The 21,663-nt window shown below is 57.3% G+C and overlaps 3 protein-coding genes across 16 annotated transcripts in view; 1 reads left to right on the top strand and 2 right to left on the bottom strand.

Annotated features, from left to right (window-relative positions):
* The window catches only part of HNRNPM (heterogeneous nuclear ribonucleoprotein M), a 38,334-nt gene extending 34,254 nt beyond the window's left edge, over positions 1-4,080 (top strand). For all 14 annotated transcript variants that reach the window (XM_010966837.3, XM_010966832.3, XM_074350851.1 and 11 more), the window contains 3 exons: positions 396-1,198; positions 1,873-1,924; positions 3,658-4,080. In XM_010966837.3, the coding sequence (XP_010965139.1) occupies positions 396-1,198; positions 1,873-1,924; positions 3,658-3,821 (1,019 nt within the window). In that variant the 3' untranslated portion in view covers positions 3,822-4,080. The remainder of the gene's footprint in view (positions 1-395; positions 1,199-1,872; positions 1,925-3,657) is intronic.
* Positions 4,081-5,156: 1,076 nt separating this feature from the next.
* On the bottom strand, positions 5,157-16,549 carry PRAM1 (PML-RARA regulated adaptor molecule 1). The gene is made up of 11 exons (XM_074350847.1): positions 16,517-16,549; positions 12,066-12,165; positions 8,662-10,102; positions 8,502-8,568; positions 8,351-8,427; positions 6,254-6,311; positions 6,029-6,137; positions 5,726-5,888; positions 5,605-5,638; positions 5,479-5,513; positions 5,157-5,347 (listed from the first exon to the last, which is right to left on the bottom strand). Exons 2-11 carry the CDS (start codon positions 12,066-12,068, stop codon positions 5,307-5,309), a joined length of 2,028 nt encoding a protein of 675 aa, XP_074206948.1. The 5' UTR covers positions 12,069-12,165; positions 16,517-16,549; the 3' UTR covers positions 5,157-5,306.
* ZNF414 (zinc finger protein 414) lies at positions 16,240-19,974 on the bottom strand. The gene is made up of 8 exons (XM_074350861.1): positions 19,822-19,974; positions 18,786-19,098; positions 18,362-18,469; positions 18,138-18,243; positions 17,260-17,603; positions 17,129-17,179; positions 16,517-16,690; positions 16,240-16,423 (listed from the first exon to the last, which is right to left on the bottom strand). The coding sequence occupies exons 1-8, from the start codon at positions 19,822-19,824 to the stop codon at positions 16,350-16,352; spliced, it is 1,173 nt and encodes a 390-aa protein (XP_074206962.1). The 5' UTR covers positions 19,825-19,974; the 3' UTR covers positions 16,240-16,349.
* Positions 19,975-21,663: the final 1,689 nt, after the last annotated feature.

The raw sequence follows: 21,663 nt of genomic DNA, 5'->3' as shown, positions 1-21,663 counted from the left end.
CAGTGTGGGGTTTCTGAGCCTTTATCGATGTCTGGTGGTCGGGAAGCAGAGTTTTCAGGAATTGATGCCCCTGGCTCACAAAGCTTGTCATAAGTATGAGCACTTCCAAAGTAACATGGAGAATGTTATTGACAAACTTTCTCCAGGGTGGGTTTTTTTCCTTTTTATGTTTTGTTTTGGAAATTTTAACTGTGGCACAGAAGTAGGAAGAATGATGTACTCATTCTTTAACAGTTGTCAACATTTGAGGCATGTCTAATGATAAATTATTGTGGTTATCAACTGTGGTTGAGCATGTGAAGTGCTCAGGCCGCTGCACCCAGGTCACCCTCCTGGCATGGTGTGCACACAGATCCTCAAGTCCCTGACATCGGCCTGTTTTGTGTCTGTTTTAGGTGGAGGCGGGGGCAGTGTCCCTGGAATCGAGAGGATGGGCCCTGGCATTGACCGCATTGGGGGTGCCGGCATGGAGCGCATGGGCGCAGGCCTGGGCCACGGAATGGATCGTGTGGGCTCCGAGATTGAGCGCATGGGCCTGGTCATGGACCGCATGGGCTCAGTCGAGCGCATGGGCTCTGGCATCGAGCGCATGGGCCCACTGGGCCTTGACCACATGGCCTCCAGCATCGAGCGCATGGGCCAGACCATGGAGCGCATCGGCTCCGGCGTGGAGCGCATGGGTGCCGGCATGGGCTTTGGCCTCGAGCGTATGGCCGCACCCATTGACCGCGTGGGCCAGACCATCGAGCGCATGGGCTCTGGTGTGGAGCGTATGGGCCCTGCCATCGAGCGCATGGGCCTGAGCATGGAGCGCATGGTGCCCGCAGGCATGGGGGCAGGCCTGGAGCGCATGGGCCCCGTAATGGATCGCATGGCCACCGGCCTGGAGCGCATGGGCGCCAACAACCTGGAGCGCATGGGCCTGGAGCGAATGGGCGCCAACAGCCTGGAGCGCATGGGCCTGGAGCGCATGGGCGCCAACAGCCTGGAGCGCATGGGTCCCGCCATGGGCCCTGCCCTGGGCGCTGGCATTGAGCGCATGGGCCTGGCCATGGGTGGCGGTGGCGGTGCCAGCTTTGACCGCGCCATCGAGATGGAGCGTGGCAACTTTGGAGGAAGCTTCGCAGGTTCCTTTGGTGGAGCCGGAGGCCATGCTCCTGGGGTGGCCAGAAAGGCCTGCCAGATATTTGTGAGAAATGTAAGTGGCTCTTCAGGAACTTCTCAGTGCTGTTAACACTCAGAGGGAGGAGGGAGACCTAAAGTCAACAGGACTGAAAGGTGGCAGGTCAGAGTCAGAGGTGATGCCCTCAGAAGGAGAGCTGAGTAGGATGCAAGGCCACCTTGCCACTGGCCCTAAAGTTTGGTGTTGTTAGGATGAGGAGGGAATGTGAGGGCTTAGTAACAGTCAAGCAGCAAAAAGTGTGTTTTGCGAAATCCTGGGCTTCTCTGACTACTAGATAGAACAGACGGTGGTCTGAAGGACTTGATCAGTAATTTGATTTCTTAATCCCTTTGGCTTGACATTTCAGTAGGGGAAGAATGGGTGTATCTGACTTATCTTCACCAGATTGACCACGTTTAGTTTACCTACTATTCAGTGGTTCTGTGGGCTGCTCACCATGGGCAACTGCGTTCTGCTGTCTGCGCGATTCTCCCATAGACAGAGCCACCAGGGAGGGAGGGAACTTGCTGTGCCAGTTTAGAGCCTCATCCAGACAGACTTGTTTTGTATCTTGCTGACCTTCTTAGTTTGAACATCAGCCAGTTTCTCTGTAATAAGAAATCTTGAAGTCACAGTCAGAGACAGTTGGAATGTTTATGCATTAGTATTTGGTTGAACCACTCACCAGTCTCTTTTTTTTTTACCCTCAGCTCCCATTTGATTTTACATGGAAGATGCTAAAAGACAAATTCAACGAATGTGGTAAGTGTTTGAGAAAGACTTTCTAGGTGCTTCCTTGTGTTGTGGCTTCAGAAATCTTAGCTTGTTGGTGATGCATTTGAGTCATGCAGCCAAGCTTCCATCCTTGTCTTCATAGACACTTTCCATGACTGGAGGACTGGTGGGACTTGCCATTTTTCTGCCTGTGCGAATACTCAAGCAGGTCGTTGAGTTTCCCGTTATGTGTCATACACTTGTCAGCTGTGTTCTCATTTTTTCTCTCATCCTTCCTTCCCTTCCCTTCCTTCCTTCCCTCCCTCCCTCCCTTTTTCTTTCTCCTTTTCTGGTTTGTGAAAGGAGCTAGTGTTGTCCCCATTTTAGAATCAGGCAAAGTCACATTCCCAAGATCACATGGCTTCTGGATGACAGAGCCAAATAAATGTATTTCAGTCAGGGTCACTGTCCACAGTAGCACCACTGGTCTGTGCCTCAAAGAGCACTCACCCAGCAGGCCCACAGGTGAGATTTCATAGGCTCTGGGCAAACCCACAGCTTCAGTGTGGATGAGGGTAGGGTCTCTGGGTCTCTATGGTTTCCTGGCACACTGGGCAGCCATTCTGGAAGGCTTACTTTGTGGCCAAAAGGAAGTGAAATTGTCTCCAGCTGAGGCCCTGCCCCTCACCCCTGCCACTTCTGTCCTTTTAACCAGCCCTAAGCCAGAGGTCTGGATGGCTTGCTGGATCAAGGCGTCCTCAGTGTTTTCTCATTTCCTTTTGCTTTAAAGTGTCTCAGATTTCACCACTGCTGCTTCTCCTGGTTCTTCTCTCGGGTCAGCCATTGAGCCATAGCCTGCCTTATTGCCCTCTTTCCCTACTCTTTCATTTCCACATTGTAGTAGATATTCTGAAAAGTCAAATTAGATCATGCCACTGCCCCTGCCTCCGATGCCCGGAGATGCCCCTCTGCTGACAAGAAAGAGCCGAAACTCACCAGCCTCTGTACAACTTTAGTCTCATCCAATTTCTTCTCCCTCCTGTCCTTGAATCCGGAGTTTGCCAGTGCTATTGTCCACAAGTGCCTCTGTTGTGAGCTGTTACCAGCAAGGGTCTTCTTCCTGGTGGACTTTCCTTAAGCTGTTTTAGAACTTTCCTGGGAGAAGCCTTCTGGGATGTTGACCTTCCCTCAGGCAGAGTTGATGGCCCTAGAATTGAGGGTACCAGCACCAGCTACACTGTGTGTTCTTGGCTCTGTGTTTCTGTGGCTCTTCCCTTGCAGATTGTTTCCACAGTGCTTGACACATACCTGGATCCTTAACCGGAGCTTGAATGAATGTGTGTAATCTGCCTGCTAATTATTACACGGCTTATATTTGGACGGTACAGAAGTGTCCACTGTATTGGCAATGGCCTAGTAAAAACGGAACAGTGTATTAAAAGTGAAGCCTCTCTAAAATTTGCCTATGAAGTTGGCTTCCCAGGGCTTCTTTATAACTTTCTCGAGTGTAAAGGCGTGCATTTGCAGCTACCAGGACTGCTCTTCGTGGCTCAGATTGTTGTCCTTTTGGCAGAAGAATGGCAGCATAGCTGAGGGCCATAGTAGCTGGGTTCTGGCTGCTGTGTTCTGAACATTCATGCGCCAGGCGCGAGGGCCACTCTCCCTTTTGACTCTGTCAACCGAAATCCAACAGGTGATCTGGACTGAGTGGAGCCCAGACTGAGGCTGAGCTCTGGGTTTGCCTGATGAGTTGTGGTCTCTTCTTCCCTCCCTGTGCCCAGGCCACGTGCTGTATGCTGACATCAAGATGGAGAATGGGAAGTCCAAGGGGTGCGGTGTGGTTAAGTTTGAGTCGCCAGAGGTGGCTGAGAGAGCCTGCCGGATGATGAATGGGATGAAGCTGAGTGGCCGAGAGATTGATGTTCGAATCGATAGAAATGCTTAAGCAGTTGCCTTTTTTAAACATCGATACCAGACCTCTGAATTTGTATTTTTTCTTGTTAACCATTTTAATTTGTTGGCTGGATGTATAAAGATGTTTAAAAAATTCAGTTGCTTTTTGGGGTAATTTGAATTACTTTTTTAATGACTGGGGATCCATTTGACTGTTTGCATTGGGATTGCAATGTGCGCAATTTTTTTTGTAGTTGTGGCATCTTGTTGACATCGAATATGACTTTGATAATAAATACCAGTTCCTGAAAGCTGCTTGCTTTTGCGTGTGTGTTGTGGGGCAACCACCTGAGGTTTGGGGAGCTGGAGCTACTCCTTTCTACCCTTGGAGCTGTGGACCCTTGGGGTGGGAGGCCACTGGCCCCGGCCGCTGTGGAAAATCTCTCTATGGAAACTAAATGGAGCTCTTGGCTGTTAGAGCCATCCTGTCTCCCTCCAGTGCAGTCATTCTGTAGGGGCACAGAGGCTGCGTTTAGGCTAATTTCTAGTTTGGCTTTTGTCTCAGCCAGCTCCAGCTGATATGAAACATTTATTTCTCAACAGTTCTGGAATCTGGGAAGTACAAGATCAAAGCACTGGCAGATTTGGTCCCTGGTGAGGGCCCGATCCTGCTTCCTGATGGCACCTTCTAGTGTAACCTCACATGGCAGAAGGGGCCAGGGAACTTCTCAGGCTTTTTTCATAAGGGCACAAATCCTATTCGTCAGGGCTCTGCCCCCATGATCTGATCCCTCCCAAAACATCCCATCTCGTACTGTCATTGAGCATTAGGTTTTCAACACAGGAATGTTTTGTTTTGTTTTTGGGTTTTTTTTTTTTTTTTTTGCAGTGGGGACACAAACATTGAGTCTATCAGCTTTTCTTTGCTAAAACAGACCAAGCAGGGTGTGCGTTTCTGAGCATATTTAGTCGTGTCAAAGGTTTAGGCCGAACTTGATACCTGAACTCTGTCAGAACTGGGTCACATTCCCTCTTCCCCCAAAGATGTGACCTGATATGTAAGTCCACTTAGGTTTGACAGCTATTGGTAGCCTGTGAAGAGCTGTAGCTGCTGCTTGTCATGTTGGATGTGGAGGGTCAGAGCGTCTCTTCTCCACCCTGGCCGGCAGCTGACAGGGTACCATCACAAGGACTCCCACCTCCAAGTCTAGCAAGGTGCCAGCTACCTTGCCACCTTCCACTGCCCTACTTTCTCCTTCCGAGCCTTTATCCTTGAGGGGTGAGACCTTGGAAGAGGGGTTTGGCTCCACAGATTTACCTTAAGTGTTTGATCATGGCTCCACTGTGTGTGCCCATCCGGAGGGAAAGAAAAGACAAGAAGCAGGCATCACTTTAAAAGAGGGGCTTTATGTGGTCTGTGTACATGGTCAGACAGGAGCCTGGGCAGTTCTGTGGTGGTCAACCTGGGATCCATGGTTCTTTGGGTTAGCAGGTGGCCGGGCTGGTGGGTTGTCCTGGATCCCTACACCTGCAAGCCTTATTGTCCCCGGGGGAATGCTTGGCTCTCCTGAGGATCTGCTGAGGAAGTAACTGCACTGACCCCTTTTCCCATAAACAGATAGACAGCAGCCCCTGGGGGAGTGGGGCTGGGTCCTGCCCCCTCCCAAGGCACTGTCATCTGTTCCAGTCCACCCGGAGTGTCTACATACCCCAGAAACTGACGTCATCGTACACCTCTGTTTCCCTGGTAGAGAGAACAGGTGGGTCAGTGAGGGTTACCCTGGTCTATGACCCCTCCACCTCAATCCTCCATCCCAGTCAGGGCCATTACTCACAGGGGCAGGAGAGCTGTTCTGGGCACGTAGCCATCTGTGAAGAGAGCAGGGGTGGGTGAGTTCTCCGCCCTCCTTGGTGGTGGCCCATCTCCCCAGGGCTGCCCGGGCCGGGCTCACTCACACTTGCCCTTGGTGTCCCGGCATAGCATCTCCTCCTTGTTGGTGAACTCAATCACCTCCAGGATCTCCCCACGCCGAATCCCCAGATGCTTGCCGCCCCCACGACGAGTCTTGGCATTGGGGTCGATCATCATCCTTGTCTGAATCACGATCTCCCCCTCAAACTGGGGAGGGAGACATTGGTTAGAGTTTTTGCCTCTGCTGCCACCCCAAGAACCCCTGGCTTCTCTCTGAGGATGGAATTTGGGGGGCCTTGGTCAAGCCCAACCCTCCCAGGGACTCTTGCTCTGCTTGGTGTTCATACCTTGAACTTCTTCCGGAACTCCCTCTCAGCTTTCTCTGCCTTCCGGATCTGCTTCAGGGTCTTCAGGTCTGTGGGCATCAACTGCTGTGGCTGGAGGGCCTTCTCCTTCCTGAGCCCCCCAAGGAATTGGGTGCTCATGAGCAAGGCATGCTTCTTGGGGATCCCCTTTTCTTGTCCTCCCGGAGCTCAGCCCCACCCTGTCCCATGCCCTTTGCCCTGTGGTACCTGAGCTCTGGGTCTTGTGGTGGCCTCCTGGGGGGTTGCTGGGGAGATGGAACTTCATCTGGGGCGGTCAGAATGGCATGTTAGGGCAGGGACTGTTGGTTCGGCCTCTGGACCTGGTGGCTTGATCTTCCCTGTGTCAGTTCTCAGGACGTCGGTCCCCTCCCCACCCTCTCCCTGGGCCTTTCTCGTGGGTTGTGAGTAATAGTGGATTCCCTTTCATTTCTCAACTCCTGCCACGTACTCGGCATGGCGGAAACTGTGTATCACTCATTTCAACACTCACAACAGCTTTATCGATGACTGTCATCCCACCTCGCTGAGTAGGAAATAAAGGTTCAGAGAGGTAAGGCAACCTGCCCAAGGTCACTCAGCTGTTAAAGAGGCAGGATTTATCTGTTAAGCTTTTGAGGCCATTTCACCCCGGCCTCAGAGAGAGGTTAGGTTCTGGGAACTGAAAGGAGATTTCAGTCAAAAAATAAGGCAAAGAAAAGCATTTCCAAGGCAAACAAAGTCCGCCTCTGAGAAGGGCTGTTGGAATGGAGTGCTTGGACTGGCCTTGCTGCTGATGAGGTTCTCTGGACTCTGGGGGGCTCCCAGGTGAGGGCCGACTTCCTGGTAAATGACCAGCTTTCCAGGTCTGAGTCCTGCTCGCCAAGGGTTTGGCTTTCAGCAAGAGCCTCATGAACACCAGGTGAGTGAAGGATCCAGAACCTGAAACCCCTAGCTTTTCGCAGTCGTCCCTGAGGGACTTGAAGTGCTACTCTGGACATTTTGGGTTAGCAGACCCTCCTGTCAAGCTGCCCACTGAAGGGTGACACTTGCCTGCACCTTCAGACACTAAGCTTGCCTCTAGCATCAGCCTGGTGCTTGGATAACAGTGCCAACCGCAGTCCCACCGAGAACATTCCCTCAAGCTCCCCCTGCCTCTCCCAGAGGCTGCCCAGGCAGGAGATGGTCACTCAGCTGGGAGCAGCCTTGGCTTTACCCCAGGGTCCCTATGAACCTGCCACAGCCGTTGGAGCACAGCCCTGGGTGCGGCAGTGTGGAGCAGACCCTGGTGTTCCTGTGGCCTGGCTTCCTGGCAGTGTGGGGAAAGGGAAAGGGTGGGCCTTGCTTGCAAGGCTGCTGGAAGTGCAGTGGCCAGAAGTACTCCCCACGTTCACATCCCCAGGAGTGGCCCCCAGACCCAAGCCACAGAGTCTCACTGGAGCGGAAGCAGGAGGGGCCCCATCAGGAAGTGCTGTGCTAACAGGGGTGTTGCAAGCAGCCCCTGGGGAAAGGCCGGGAGAAGCAGAGCACAGGTGGGAGCAACAGCTGTAGAGGCAGCAGACTGAGGAGTGGGCTGGTGAGGAAGGAGTGGTAGCGTCCCAAAGGCACCCCTGATGAAAGGTTCCCCTGCAGGAGACCTCTCCCAAGATGGGGCAGGGAAGCTGCCTGGGAGCAGAGGGCCTGGGCCACTGCGTACTGGCTGTGTGAGCTGGGGCAGGTCTCCTGGTCCTCAGGCGCCCACGTCTGTAAGATGGGCATGACCTCGCCTCGGGGGTGGAGTGTGGTGCACGTTTGGGAAGGGGCTGGCATGGGAGCCAGCTTTGTTTTCACACCAGGTTGGTGAATGCATTATCCCACCTAGACATCCCTCAGGCACCCCCAACACAACAGGTCTCAGGTGGACCCTGACTCCTCTCCCTTACTCAGGGATGCCCCTATTCTGCACACAGGTGCCCAGCTCGAAACCCAGGCTTCGACCACGTCATGTGCTCGCTCACTCTCACCCCTGGTAGTACACCGCCAAGTGCCTTTCCTGATTCTTCCACTGCTCACCATGCCTTCTGTCTCACCCTGGGCCACACACCTGCCCTGGTTGTGGTCAGGCTGTTGGCCTCTGGGCTGCCCTTCCTCACACTGTTCCACCTACCAGGAGCCGGTGTGATCTTTCTGAAAGGCCCTCCCCCCTTTCTGCTTTCTGTCCTGGCACTGCTTTCAGTCCATCGGGGATACGGACTGTCACTTGGCCTAACACCAGCAGCGTGGCAGAAAGTGCCCTGGTGACAAATATCACCTGGTCTGGCTGAGGGCCCCACCCCATCACCAACAAACCTCTGCCCCTGGGGCTGGGGCTGGAGTCATCAGTGGGCTCCACGTCATCATACAGCTCGTAGACCTCATCTGCATCCCTGCGGGGATACCTGAAATGAGGGCCTGTCAGCCCTGTGACCTGTGCCCATGCCCCCTGACTTGCCACACTCACTGTGGGATGTCTGCAAGCTGTCGAGCCTGGACGTGGATCCCAGCAGAAGAGGAGGCCCTTGGCAGAGCTGGGGAGAGATGAGAGCAGTGGGGAAGCAGGGAGGCAGGCACTACCTGGGAGCCTCTACCCGCTCCTTTCTGCCTGGGCCGCCCTGACCCACCTGTGTCTGTTGCTGAGATTCTCCAAAAGCTCTGGATGTCCCTGGGGCTCGGGGGCCGTGGTGGCTTGGCTGGAGGGGGGCCCAGGCTGCTGACCGGGGGCAGAGGCCTCCTCCGGGGTGGGTGGCCAGGTTTGAGGCCCAGCCTCGACCCTTCACTGCGGGTGAGAGCTCCTAATTTCTGCTGCCTGGCTCCCAACCCCGGGCCCAGCAGGAACCTAGCACCGGAGCCCGCCACTGCGGAGGGCAGTGAGCTCTCTGAAACGGAGCCTGGGAGTGGGGGCTTTCTAGGGAGGTCTCTGAGGAACTCGGCCTGCGGGTGCTTCCTGGGCAGAGAACTGGGCTCAGGCTGTGAGAATTTGCGGGGAGGCCCCCGGAACTCAGGCTGTGGAAACTTTGGGGAGAGCAGGTTGAACTCGGGCTCTGAGGACGTCCTGGGGAGGCCACCCAGCTCCAGCTCAGGCTGCGGGGGCTTCTTGGAGAGCGCTTTGAATTCGGGCTGCTGTGGCCTCTTGGGAAACACGTTGACTTCAGGCTCTGAGGACGTCCTGGGGAGGTCACCATACTCAGGCTGCAGCAGCTTGGGGAGGTCATTCAGCTGAAGCAGTGGGATCTTTCTGGGAAATGCACTTAGGTCAGGCTGCAAGGAGTCCCTAGACTCGGCCTTCGAGTTGGGTGCCTGAAGGACCTCGCTGAAATTGGACTGTGGCAGGGACTTCTTAGGGAAGCCACCAACCCGAGGCTGCGGGGGCTTTCTGAGGTTTGCACTGAACTCGGGCTGCGGGGGCTTCTTGGGAAGGGCGCTGAAGCTGGGCTGTGAGGAGGAGGGGTGGGGCTCACTGGGCTCAGGCTTTGGGGGGAGCGCCCCGGGGGTCTCACTGAGCTCGGGCTGCTGCAGGGACTTCTTAGGGAGGCCACCGGCCTGAGGCTGCGGGGGCTTTTTGGGGAGCCAACTGAACTCAGGCTGGGGGTGCTTCTTGGGAAAGGTGCTGGACTCGGGTTGCAAGGGCTTTGGGGTGGCCACACTGGCCTCGGGCTGCTGGAACTTCTTGGCGTGTGCACTGAACTTGGGCTCCACGGAGGGCCTGGGGGTGTTGCCGAGCTCAGACTGCGGGGGCTTCTGGTCAGGCGCGCTGGGCTCTGGCTGCGAGGCCGTCGGAGGGGCCTCGCCGACCTCAGGCTGCGAGGGCTTCCTGGGGAACCGAGTGGCCTCGAGCTGCGGGGCCTTCCTGGAGAGTTCACTGAGCTCGAGCTTGGAGGGCTTCTTGGGCAGGTCGGTGACCTCATGCTGTGGGGGCTTCTTGGGGTGCTCACTTAGCCCAGGCTGCGGAAACTTCTTGAGTTTGTTGAACTCGGGTTTCGGGGTTTTTTTGGGGAGTTCGCTGGTCTCAGGCTGAGAGGCCTGGAACTTTGCTTGAAGGCTCCGAAAGTCCTGATGACTCCCCTAGGGGACACAGAGTCAGTAAGGCAGGGATATACACACAGCGGTCCTGGAGAGATGGCCACGGGACACGAACACAGTCACAGACACATAGCCCGCTTCTCCTGGCTCCCGTTCTGTGAGCTCCTCTTCCCCACCCTCTCGCCTCTGCCCTTGGCCCTCTTCTCTGTTGGCCAAAGACTCCCAGCCTCCCCATGAGTCCCAGGCTCCCGTAAACTACTACACCCTTCTGACCTCCCTACTTAGGCCTGGACTCACCCAACCTCACCTGCCCCCTCAGGACCTGGCCTCCCCCTCAGTCAGTGGTGCCTTCCAACATCCTCCAGCCCCTCCTGCACCACTGTCCTGGGCCAGAGGGGCTCGTCCCCTGTTGCCTGGATTGTAAAAGGCTCCTCCAGGGTCTCTTGCCCCTGCATCCTGCACCCCGATCCCTGGTCTGTCCCCTCACAGCAGCCAGAGATCTGTTAGCTCGGAGTTGGATGGTGCCCCTCCACTCAAAATCTGGCAGTGTTCTTTCATTTCCCAACAATAAAAGCTCAAGTCATGAAGGCCCTGAGGGGGTAGATCGACCTCCCCTACTCAGTCACCTCCTTGACCTCCCCCTCCCCACTACTGCCTCTCCCCAATTCAAGGACCTTTGCTCTGCCCGTGACCTACCTGGGACACTCCCCCCACTCCTCTCCTCTTCCTCCAAGTCTCTGCTCCCATAGTCTTTATCAGAGAAGCCTTCCTCCCAGACCACCCTAATTACTAAAAAAAAAAAACAACAAAAAAACCCCCACCCCTCTTCCCGTATGCTCCATCCTCCCCTACCTGCATGATTTTTCTCTCAGTACCTGCCACCCTGTATCACACAAATGATTTTCCTTAATACTGTTTTGTAAATGTGTCTTGATGGTTTTGTTTTGGGTTTTGGGGGTCTCTCTACTGCCCATTCCCCCCAGCCCCATGCATTGCTGTCCTCCCAGGGCCTGGCACGCAGTAGATGCTCAGTAAACATTTGTTGAACTAAAGAATATATCAGGCACAAAGACAGGTGTATACTCAGTCGCATCCAGTCTGACTGTCATAGTCTCATGTAGACAGAAACAGACGGAGAAGACAGAGACCTGGAGGCATATGTGGGTGCAGGGTTTCACAGTCCCAGACACCCGGATGACATTCACCGCTGCCCACGAGGACAGGCAGGCAGGCTCCCAAGCACAACCTTGGCCAGGCACACGCACCATCTGTAGCACACAAAGTCCGTCCCGGTACTGTCTTGACTGGCCCCAGGCCACCATCGGTCACAGACACAGGAGACGTGCAAGTCAGGCCTGCTCTGACCGACAGATTACCCCAGAGGTGGCCCTGCCACAGGTCCCCAAGCCTGGCTTCCCCTGGGGTCTAGGAGGCTGGGGGAGGGGAAGGGCAGGACCTCATGGACTTTGCCTCTCTCTGTGCCTCACTCTCCCCGCCATCCGGAGAACAAGAAAGGTGGCGATTCCTGCCTGGGGCCTGAAATGCTTCTGTGAAAGCCCCTCCATCGGGTGGGTTGGGGCAGCGGCCCCGGGGTGACCCACAGGGCCAGGCAGCTCAGGGTCAGCAGGTCGTGCCTTTCGGAACCACTGGGGTTGGGGGCAGGCATGACCTACTTTGGCACCCACAGGAAGCCCCTGCTGCTCACCCTGGCTGCCTGTCACCAGGTTGCTGTTCAGGCTGACCTGGGGGAGGGGAGGCATCTAGGTATTCCCACCTGTCCCCCTTATAGTCACAGCCTCAGCCTGCCACGGGCCCCTTGGAGCCCGAGCTGTCCTCGAGGTGTGTCCTGGCCCAGGTGCCTCTGGGCCTTTGTGTCGGTGCCAGACAGCTTTCCTGCCCCTCTTCCGCTTGCTCCACTTTTGGAGTATGCCCTCCAATTTCCACCTCTGGCATCCCTTGCCTCGGGCCAGTGGAGGCCTCTCCCAGAGCTTGGGGACTCACTCACCATGGCTGCAGGCGGGTGATGGGCCAAGGGCCGAGTGGGACCCGAGCCAGGGCTGCTGCCTTCAGGAAGTGACTGTGGCTTCTGCTCCACGGGGTGGGGTCTGCTGGCCGTGCAGCGGGGAGGGCAGAGGAGGAAGGAAAGGAGGTGGGGACGGCCCCAGCCTGTCCTCAGATCCTGTCAGGCGCTTCAGTTCCTGTCCTGCCAGTCGCCCCCTCTGTGCTTTGTGCCTCGGAGGTCAGCACTAGTTTCTGGACTCTGCTATTGTCCCCCTCACTCCCACCCCTTGCCCTGCTGTGTGCTGGCCTTGGACTCCAGGGAGGCCTCGGGCCAGCCCCTGAGGACCTCCTGCCAACAGAGGCAGGCCAAGGCCAACTCTAGCCAGGGCCTCCACAGGAGGGGGAGTTTTCAGTGGGTACGGAGCATGGCTCTGGGCCAGGAGACCCAGGAGTCGAGTAAATGTGATAGGTAAGGCCCTTCTGCTGGCTCTTGGCTCACCCACCTTCCTCATTTCAACACTTCCCTGCAGTTCAATTCCAAGCTCTGAGCAGGACTTCCCTGTTACAGGGGCAGATATATCATGGGCTGTGGGCCTGGCTGGGATGGCTGATTTGGTGGAGGGTGGGTGGGTAGTGTCCAAGGCCTTGTCCCCCGGGGAGGGAGGGAGTCTGAGGACACCCCAGGCTCCCAGAGGACAAAGGAGGGAGGAAAACTGGGACACCTGGAAGGCCAGAGAAGAGGGACTGAAGGTGGTGGCCAAGACCAGCGCTGTGAAGATGTGAGGCCCGGCCAGACAAGGGCGAGCCCTGACCCTGACCACAGGGCTCAGTCCCCAGGAGGTCAGTGACCTCGGGCTCCCAGATGAAGGGAGAGTGCAGAGCCCTGATTCTCCGTTTGGCTCTGTGTCTGAATCCCTTGATGAGTTTAGAAAAAGATGGAGGCTGCTGGAGATTCTGACTTAATTGGTCTGGGGTGTGGCCCGAGCCTGGGGATTTCTTACACACCGTCAGGGTGATTCTGATTTAGCTGAGAGGCACTGGTGCCCACAAGTCACCCTGAGACCCCCTTAAAGTGTAGGTTGTGCCTCAGGTCTATGGTGGAGCCTCAGATTCTGAAACATTCCAGGTGATGCACGTTCTACTGGTCCAAGGATCATACCTAGAGCACCCTCGAGTAGCAAGGTGGTTTCCAGAAGGATCTAGATGAGATGGGGAAGGAGGCTGGGCATTGCATTCCCAGCAGGAACCCTGCATTCGCCTCTGCCAGGAAGGCCACAGGCAGCAGTCGGAAATGACTCTGCCTGTATGTCCCCTTCACAGCACAGCTTGGAGATTTGGGAGTCTGTGTCTGTGCGTCCCAGTCCCAGCATGGACAGACACGCACCCTGGGCCACCTTCTCAAATGTGAATCCCCCTCTGAACAGGAGTCCTGGGAGGCAGGGAGGGGATGGCAGGTCTGTGTCCTGGAGCATGGGCAACGTGAACCTGCACTCCCTGGCCAGCCTGCCCGGCTTGGTGCCTGCGTGGACGCCCGGGCCCTTGTTCACTCTCCCTTTGGACTGACACTCCCGTGCGCCCTCTGCTGGGCTGAGCCAAGAGAGGACTCTGCTTTCAGGCATCCCGGAGCTGGGGGTGGGAGGGGGGGTACCCATGTGGGGTCACAGCTTGGTTGGCCAGAGGGAAGTCAGGGGCTGCAGGAGCCCAGAAAGGGCACTGGGAGCAGTAAGGCTTCCCAGGCGAGCAAAGGTTGGATGTGACTTGGGAGTGGGTGAGGACAGGAGGCAGTTTTTGGAGTGACCCAATACCCTAGGTCTCAGGGCAACTTCAGCTTGCTCCAGAGGGCAGTGCGGGGATTGGGAGGGACTGTGGACCCATGGAAGGGGCTGTTGTGTCTACATGGGTGATGGGATTTGGGGGAGGTATCTGGGCCAAGAAAGATGGTGGTTCTGGGTTTCTCTGGAAAGGTCCTGACAGACTAAGAAGTCGCATTGCCTGGATGTGGAGGTGGCTGAACGAGGCCACCTGATGGGGAAAACTGGGGGCTGGGGGACCTGGAGATGCATGGAAGGGTGGGCTTAGGGGCGTATTTCCCAGGGTGTCTGGGGGCCTTGGGAGTGCAGGAAAAGGGGACAGTGCCCTTTGGGCCTCACTGCCTGGCTTTTCTCATCAGTGGTAACTGCCCAGCTTCCTGGGTGGTGTAGAATCAGAGTAACTTGGAACTGGGCCTGGCTAGAGTCAGGGTGCATAGTGTACCTCCTGGCCTCACCTTCTCTGTCTGTAAAAAGGGGCCGCTGGACCTACCTCCTCCCCACGTTCTTGCGAGGGTCCCAGGCAGCCATAGGCTTGGTGGCAGGAGGACTGTGAACCACTTGCAAACATTTCCCAAGCCTCCTCCCTCTCTCTCCCTCCCTCTGAATCCTCACAAGAACTCCAAAGGGCAAGCATCCTGACACCCATTTTAAGGACTAGGAAAATGAGATGCAGAGGGGTTTCAACTCTCCCGCAATCACACAGTGGTGGTTCCAAAGCTTCTGGCTGAGAAGGGGGAGCTCAGGAGGCCCTGGAGCCCCAGGGTGCCCTCATGGCCCATCTGGGAATGCCCCACAGTTGGTGCTGAGTGACAGCTGCCTGAGTGGGGGCCTGGAGGTGCTGGAGGAGCGGACACCCAGCCTGGGCCACCTGAGCCTCAGCTGTGATCCCATCCAGGACACTGAAGCCCTGAGGCCCCTTGTGAGGCTGCAGGCAGTGGGGTCCAGGTGGGCCAGGTCCTACGGGTGCCCCAATCTCCCCTACTGCCCTTCCCAGGAGAAACTGCAGGGCCTTCGGAACCTGGAACTGTTCAACTTCAAGGAGACACAGCAGCTGCACTAGTGGGAGCAGGTGTTTGAGCCATTACCCCAGCTCGGCTACCTGGATGGCTTCGATGCGGGGGACTGCCCAGCTCTGAGCCCAACACGCTGGGGAACGAAGATTCCAAGGAGGACTGGTTGGGGTGGTGAGGGGGGCAGGAAGAAGATGGGAGGGTGGTGATTGAGGGAGCTGCCTGGGGACGCCACCCAAGGGGTGACGCGTGTCTTGCTGGCTGCAGATACTGAGGAAGAGGTGACAGAGGACAACTCTGATGAGGACTCAGAAGCTGGACTGGAGGTAAGGAGTGAAACAGGGCTCTGTGGGGCTGGGGACCTGGTCCTGGGGTTTTTGCTCACCGGATGGAGAGAGGGAAGTGGTGAGTATGGCCCTAGGAGGAGGTACAGAGGTTTAAGATGGGGCCTTGCGGGCTACTAGGACAATAGGATCTTCATCCAGAGAGCTATGGGGAGCTATTGAAGGGTACTGGGCAGGGGAGGGGCACGATCAGAAGAGACCCCTGTTTCCAGGGGCGTTCAGACTGGGAGGAAAGGCAGGAGGGGTTGCCTCTGGTGCTCTGGGCAGGGGAGAGGTTAGAGGCCTGGGCTAGGGGACCACAGGGCTGGAGAGGAGCAAGATGCAGGAGGTAAAACCCAGCTCTGAAGTGTGGCTGCCAATAATTTTCATACCCAGCTGGGCTGACCCACGGGTTGTGGTGACAGCAGTGTGGCACCAGATTTTGAACCCTGGCCCAAGTGTGACTTCCCACAAAGGAAAGGAAGAGGATGTATATGGGGGAAGGGTGAGGCGGGAGGGAGCCCAGGCTCTCCAGGGCTGGCCTTGACCCACCCTCCTCCTCAGAGCTGGGGCAGGGGGAGAAGGGGAAGTGGGCAGCCGAAGACAGAGTCCAGAGGTCAGAGAGGAGGATGACGATGCAGCCTGAACACCAGCCTGCCAAGGAGTGCGCAGCCCTGGGGGCCCTGGCACTGCCCTTCCACTGCTAGGACTGCCTCCCACCCTGTCACCTCCTTGAGGGTCAGCACTGGCCTCAGGATGGGGGAGCAGTGTGCTCCAACGGGGCCAGCTCCCAACTCCTGGGGCTTTTTAAATAAACCAGGAAACTTCCATCTTATCTGGCTTCTGAAAGTGGTGGGACAGGACAAAGGGCCACCTACAGCTGTTCTAGCATTCAGGTGACAGGGGATGTGCGTGGGACACTGGTGGGCTGTGAGGGAGGCCTGCCCCCTCCCCCGGTGGGAGCGCCCCAGGAGTGCCAGATTGGCCTTCTCACTGTGCACTGGAGGGGCGAGGGACGCAGACACAGCACCGGCTGGCTCATCTGCCTCCTTTATTGTGTACCCCACTCCGACCATCTGAGACCCCCCCTAAAATTACAAAACTACCCACATCCCACAGCCCACCCCCACCAACGCGGCTGGGTTCAGAGCGGCGAGAAAACCGGACACTCCCCCTCTGACAGCAGCTGCGACATCTGGGGTGACAGCGGGACGAGGTCTGGGTGGGGCAGAGGAGGGGGCGCCTGAGCCTCGGCCCCGCCCCTCGCCTCTGGGCCCCTGCCCTCCCCGCCGGCGCGCTCCCGGGCCTTACCCGCCGGCGCGTCGGGGCGCGGCTGCCCGGGCGCCGGGGTCGCGGGGGCGATGGGGCGGTGGTCCTCCAGGTGTAGTGTCATGGCGGGCCGAGAGGCCGTGGAGAAGGCGCACTGCATGCACGAGTAGCGGCCGCGCGTGTGCTCCCACACGATGCGGCTCGGGGCCGCGTGCCCTGCGGGCAGGCGGGATCCCGTCAGTCCCGGACCTCAGCCCTGAGGACCCATCCACCCCCGAGGACGATGGACGTGCGCGAGGGCGGTCAGATCTTTCCCCGCCTCCCCATCAGCTCCTGGACGCCGAGGGTCTGGCCTGGCTGATTTCCCCCTGTATTGGAGGGCACTAAACATGACTTATCCGCGTTCCCCTTTCCCATCCCCTGAACCACCGTAGGGGAGGGACTCGGGAACCGGGCGCGAGTTTTCCACGGAAACGCCGGCGCAGATGAAGGAGCAGGGGCCAGTAACTTTTAAGGCAAAACCTGTATTTCGGGGGTGACATTTCTGGCCACCCGGGAAGGGAGTGGGCACTGCTGCCTCCCTGCATCCTCTGGGCCCCGCAGGGCTCAGGAAAGAAATCCCCTCCACCCTCCCTGGTGGTCACCTGAACGCACCTGAAGGCGCGTCGGAGCCGCCCTGGGGTCTTCGCGGGCTGCCGCCTGCACCTGCAGTAAATAGGCGGGTCAAGGTCATAAGTCAGACTGAGCCCCGCCCACCCTTCAGGCGGCCCTGCCCCCACACTCACCGTGGCTCTTTTTCCAGACCGCAGCGCTGGAGGCGGGCGGCACGGGAGCGGCGGCCAGGAAGGGGCGCAGGCGTGGGGTGCTTAGGCCAAAGGACGCGGGGTTCAAGTAGGGCAGGAAGGGCCCGGTGGGGGCAGGAGCAGGAGTCGTGAATGGCTCGAGCAGCGGAAACGACAGGCCCGGCGCCGACGCAGGGTCGGACTCCGGTGGGCGATCGGGCGCCGGTGGCTCCTTGTCGAGGGCGGGGGGTGGCGGTGGGGCTGGGCTCTGCGCATGCTCAGCGCAAACATGCAGATGTTTGAAGAGCGAGCGGTGCGTGCGGAAGCGCAGGAGGCAGTTCTCGCACCTGGGGGCAGCACAGGGCTAGGCTGGGTCTCCTAGGGTGCAAGGAAGGGGCCTATCCATTGTAACCTGGGTAGCCGCTGCTCGAGGGTGGTAAGGGAGCCTGGGTCCAAATAACAGATTCCCCACATGCGGGGGAGGAGCTTGCCCTAAACGCCCCCCTACTGTGGTCGCAACCATTCCGGACCCCTCCTGGTCGCAAACCAGGGAAGATGAGGAAGGAAGCCTTAATTCTGATTTAGGTGGTCAGTTTTTAATCTTGCAAGAAAGAGGGACTTAGCGGAGCCACGCCATGTATGCCCCTCCCCTTTCCAAGCCCTGCCCTCCGGGTCCCCGGAACTTGCTCTAGCAACCAGTCTCTCTTCCGGGCAGCTAAGGGCAAGGCTTGCCCTAGGTCACGCCCACTCCCAGACCCAACCCCCTTGAGTAGGGAGAAAAGCCCGGACCCCAGGTAGTGACTGTCAAATCAGTGGTGGGGGGAGCTGCCTGGAGTCTGGTTACCAGGCACCAGCAGAGGGCGGGGTGGACGGGGTCTCACTTGAAGTAGCGATTGGGTTTGTAGTGCAGCTTGCCGTGTGCCACCAGTTCCTGCATGCTGGGGAAAGTCTCGGTGCAGCTCAGGGCCGAACAGCGGAAGAGTTTGCCTGGCAGGGCAGGGATGAAGGACAGAGGAGTGGAGGGGGTGGCCAAGACTGGCCTGGAGGCTCTGCCTGCCTCCCACTCTAACCTGCCTCCCACCCTGACCACCTACCCTGGCCCTACCTTCCAGGGACTGTGTAGGTGGGCAATGGGTACGCAGATGCTGTGCCAGGTCTCGAACGCTGGGGAAACTGAGGCAGCAGCCAGGGCTGGAACAGGGTATCTGCTTCCCTGCAGGATGCACAGAAGGGGGGCGGTCACCGTCCCTTCTCCATCCATACTGTCCAGGGCTCTGCCCCAGAGAGACATATATGGGGCTGGAATTACCCTATGGTTTCCTACTGGGGCCTTTACCCTCTGCCTCCCCCACCAGAGGGTAGGGGCAGAGTTGGCCTGGTTCTTCACTGTAGCCACAGCCTGGCATATATTTGGTGCTCAGTAAGTGGTGATTCCCTCTAGATGGGCCCCAAGTTTGGAGATACTCTATATTCTTCACTTCTATTGTTCCAGGGCCTGTGCTCCCCCAGAAGGCCCCATCACAGGTCACCTGGTGGTGGGCGTCGTCTGGGAGGCCGCAGGTCTTCGCTGGTCCCGGAGACTGTGCTGGTCAGGCCAAGGCTGGGTCCAGAGCCAGGATGGCCACTGTCTGGGGCTGGGGAGGCACCCTGCTGGGTCCCTCCAGGCCCTCCACGTTCCCACAGTGGGGGTGTGGCTGCCCGGTCTGAGCCTGGCTCCTCCCCCATGGAAGAGGAGGTGGCTACAGCAGCCACAACTGGGGATACCACCTCCTTGTCGGTCTCACTGGAGCTGGGCTCTGCAGTGGCCGGCATGTTCGGGCTGGGCCCCGAGGGTTTCTCCTCCTGGTGGAAGGAAGAGGTAGGGAGAAACCCTTTGGGCCCAGGGTCTGCCGGGGCCAGCCATGGGAACGCCTCCACCCCACCAAGACCATTGGACATTCCTGAAGCAGCAAATGACCCAGAGATATCACCCAGTCAGCCCCCATCCTAAGGAGTCACCATCAATGGAAAGAAGGGAGTGAGGATGGATTGAACTCCCACCTCCTGTGTCCCCATCCTCTGGGAGGGAGCTGGGAGGTGTCGCAAATATAGAAGGAGGTACTTTTCCAGGAATTACCCATATGAAAGAAGCGCGCCTTCGATCCTAACTTGGAAAGGTGGGAGGCCCCCTACCAGGCAAGGGCGTGGCTCAGGAGTAGGCGGGGTAAAGGCGGGGCTTTGAGCAGGGGTGCAGCTAGGAAGATGCTGGAGGGGTCAGAAGGGGCCAAGTGGGTTGTTGGAGGACGGAGATTATCTACCCGTCGGGCTCGAGCTGGGCAGCCGAACTGGAGGTGCTGGGGGCCCGGCTGTATAAAGATCAGGTGGGCGGTGCCCGAGCCCTGTGGGCGTGGCCCAGTCGAAGCCAGGACCGGAAGTAGGGGGTAGGGTGCTCCTCGAGTGACAGCCAGCGGCGAGCGAGGGCCCGGATGTGGGGGCGGGGTCGGCCAGAGGCTGTGTGCGCTACAGGGCCGCTTCCCGCCAGTCCCCGCTGGTTCGCCGCGTCCGCGCCCCCGGCGCCGCGCTCACCATCCTCGGGCCCGTTCGGCCTCTTGTTCCCGCGGTTCCAGCGGCTCCAGCTAAGGCTGCGGCAATTCCTTTGACGGCCGGGGGCTCGCGCTCACGTCGGCGCCATTTTTCGCCTTCCAGATCTCGCGAGAACTGGGGCGGGGCCTGCGTACGGTGCTCCTCGAAGGGGCGGGGCGTGAGAGCCGGGATGCTCCTGGACTGCAGTGCCTTCGCAGGTGCGGACTTGCAAGCCAAAGGCAGTGTTCGGGGCGCACTTTTAACAGAGTCTATGCGCAGAAGTCTGCGATTAAAATCTTCCTGGGCCTCTGTGTCCTCGTCTGCAAAGTGAGCATCTTCATTCCCTCCCGTCCTGTCACCCTACCTGGAAAGGGGGTAACAGTTTTGTTTTTTAAAGAGGCCTTACCGAGTGAGCCGCCTCTTTGAAGCGAAATTGGGAATTGTCAAAATTTCCAATGCGATTAGTTCTGAAATTGGAATGGGTCAGTCGAGATAGCCAAGGGCAGGAAGCAAGCTACCTGTCCGTCCTCTGGACAAACAGAATAGGATGGAAAGGTGTGTGTGTGTGTTTCCAGGAGGATGGATGGAGAACACTGGGTGTACCAGCATGCAATGAGTCACCTATTCTGCCTACGATCCTTGAATGCTTACTGTGTGCTAGGCGCTGGGGACCTCGCGATGAACAGGACAGACATCCACTCCCTGAGGAGCCGCTCAGTTTTAAAATGGGGAAGCGAACAGTGAATCGACAAATGCAGAAAACGATCTTATGTTATATTAAGTGTTACAAAGGAAAACAAACAGACAAACAGAAGGATGTGGTGGTGATTGGTCAGGGAAGTTTCTCTGTGAGTCTGTGAGTGACTTCTGAGCTGTGGTCTGATGGTCAGGAAGGAGTGAGCCAATGGAAGTTCAGGGGGCCAGAGTGCTCTGGGAAGAGTGGATAGCTGGTGCAAGTGGCCTGAGTTGGAGAGGGACAGCTTGTCTTTTTCAAGAAACAGTGAGATGATCAGCACATTACTGGAGCAGAGTGGAGGCAGGGTGTGGAGGTCAGAAAGTGAACATGGTGCAAGGAAGCTTATGCAGGAGCCTTGGGAACCGTGGAAAGAGAGGAGCGTGGTTTCTATTCTAGCCACTGAATTTTTGGCAGGAGGAGGTACACCATCTGATCACCGGTGTTTGTTTGGAGGGCGGATTATTGTGGGGACTGTAAAGTGGATCTTTGACCTCAGATCTCTATAAAAGATTATTTAACCATTCAAGAGGTGTTGAGTTCTCAGCAAGGATAGACTTTATATGCAATGTATTTCTATCTATGTACCAGCCTGCTTTTATATGCAAAGTTTACCGTTAGAAGGAGACATTAACATACTGGGGAGGGGGACAGGAATTGTTGAGTGAGGGGAAGGCAGATTTTTCACACTTAAGGGCTGCTGGAATTGAAAAACTGTTCTCTTTTGATTATCATTAATATGGTTAAGAACTCATTAATTTAAAAAACCATATCATTTTGATGCAAGGTGGAGGCGCGCGCGCATGTGTGTGTGTGTGTGTGTGTGTGCACAGGGGAGGCTGGTGCAACCTGGGGAAGGGTGGGGTGAGGTCTCAGAAAGGACAGGGAACCGAGAAAGGGAGAGGAGGGCCTGGACTTAAGAAATTTTGTAAAAGAGTCAACAGGATGTTGCCTAGTGGGTGGGGCCAAGGTGACTGAGGTTTGCAGTCTGAAGATGCTGTTAGAATATGTCAAACCCACTCCCTTCTTCATCCCCAGTGCCCCGCCCGAACCTCAGCCATTTGTCCTGCCGGGAAGGCCCTATTTCTTGCAAATAGGGTGCAGCCATGCCG

This window comes from Camelus bactrianus, chromosome 22 (assembly GCF_048773025.1).
Source record: "Camelus bactrianus isolate YW-2024 breed Bactrian camel chromosome 22, ASM4877302v1, whole genome shotgun sequence".
Taxonomy (NCBI): domain Eukaryota; kingdom Metazoa; phylum Chordata; class Mammalia; order Artiodactyla; family Camelidae; genus Camelus; species Camelus bactrianus.
This window is presented reverse-complemented; position numbering and strand designations above follow the sequence as displayed.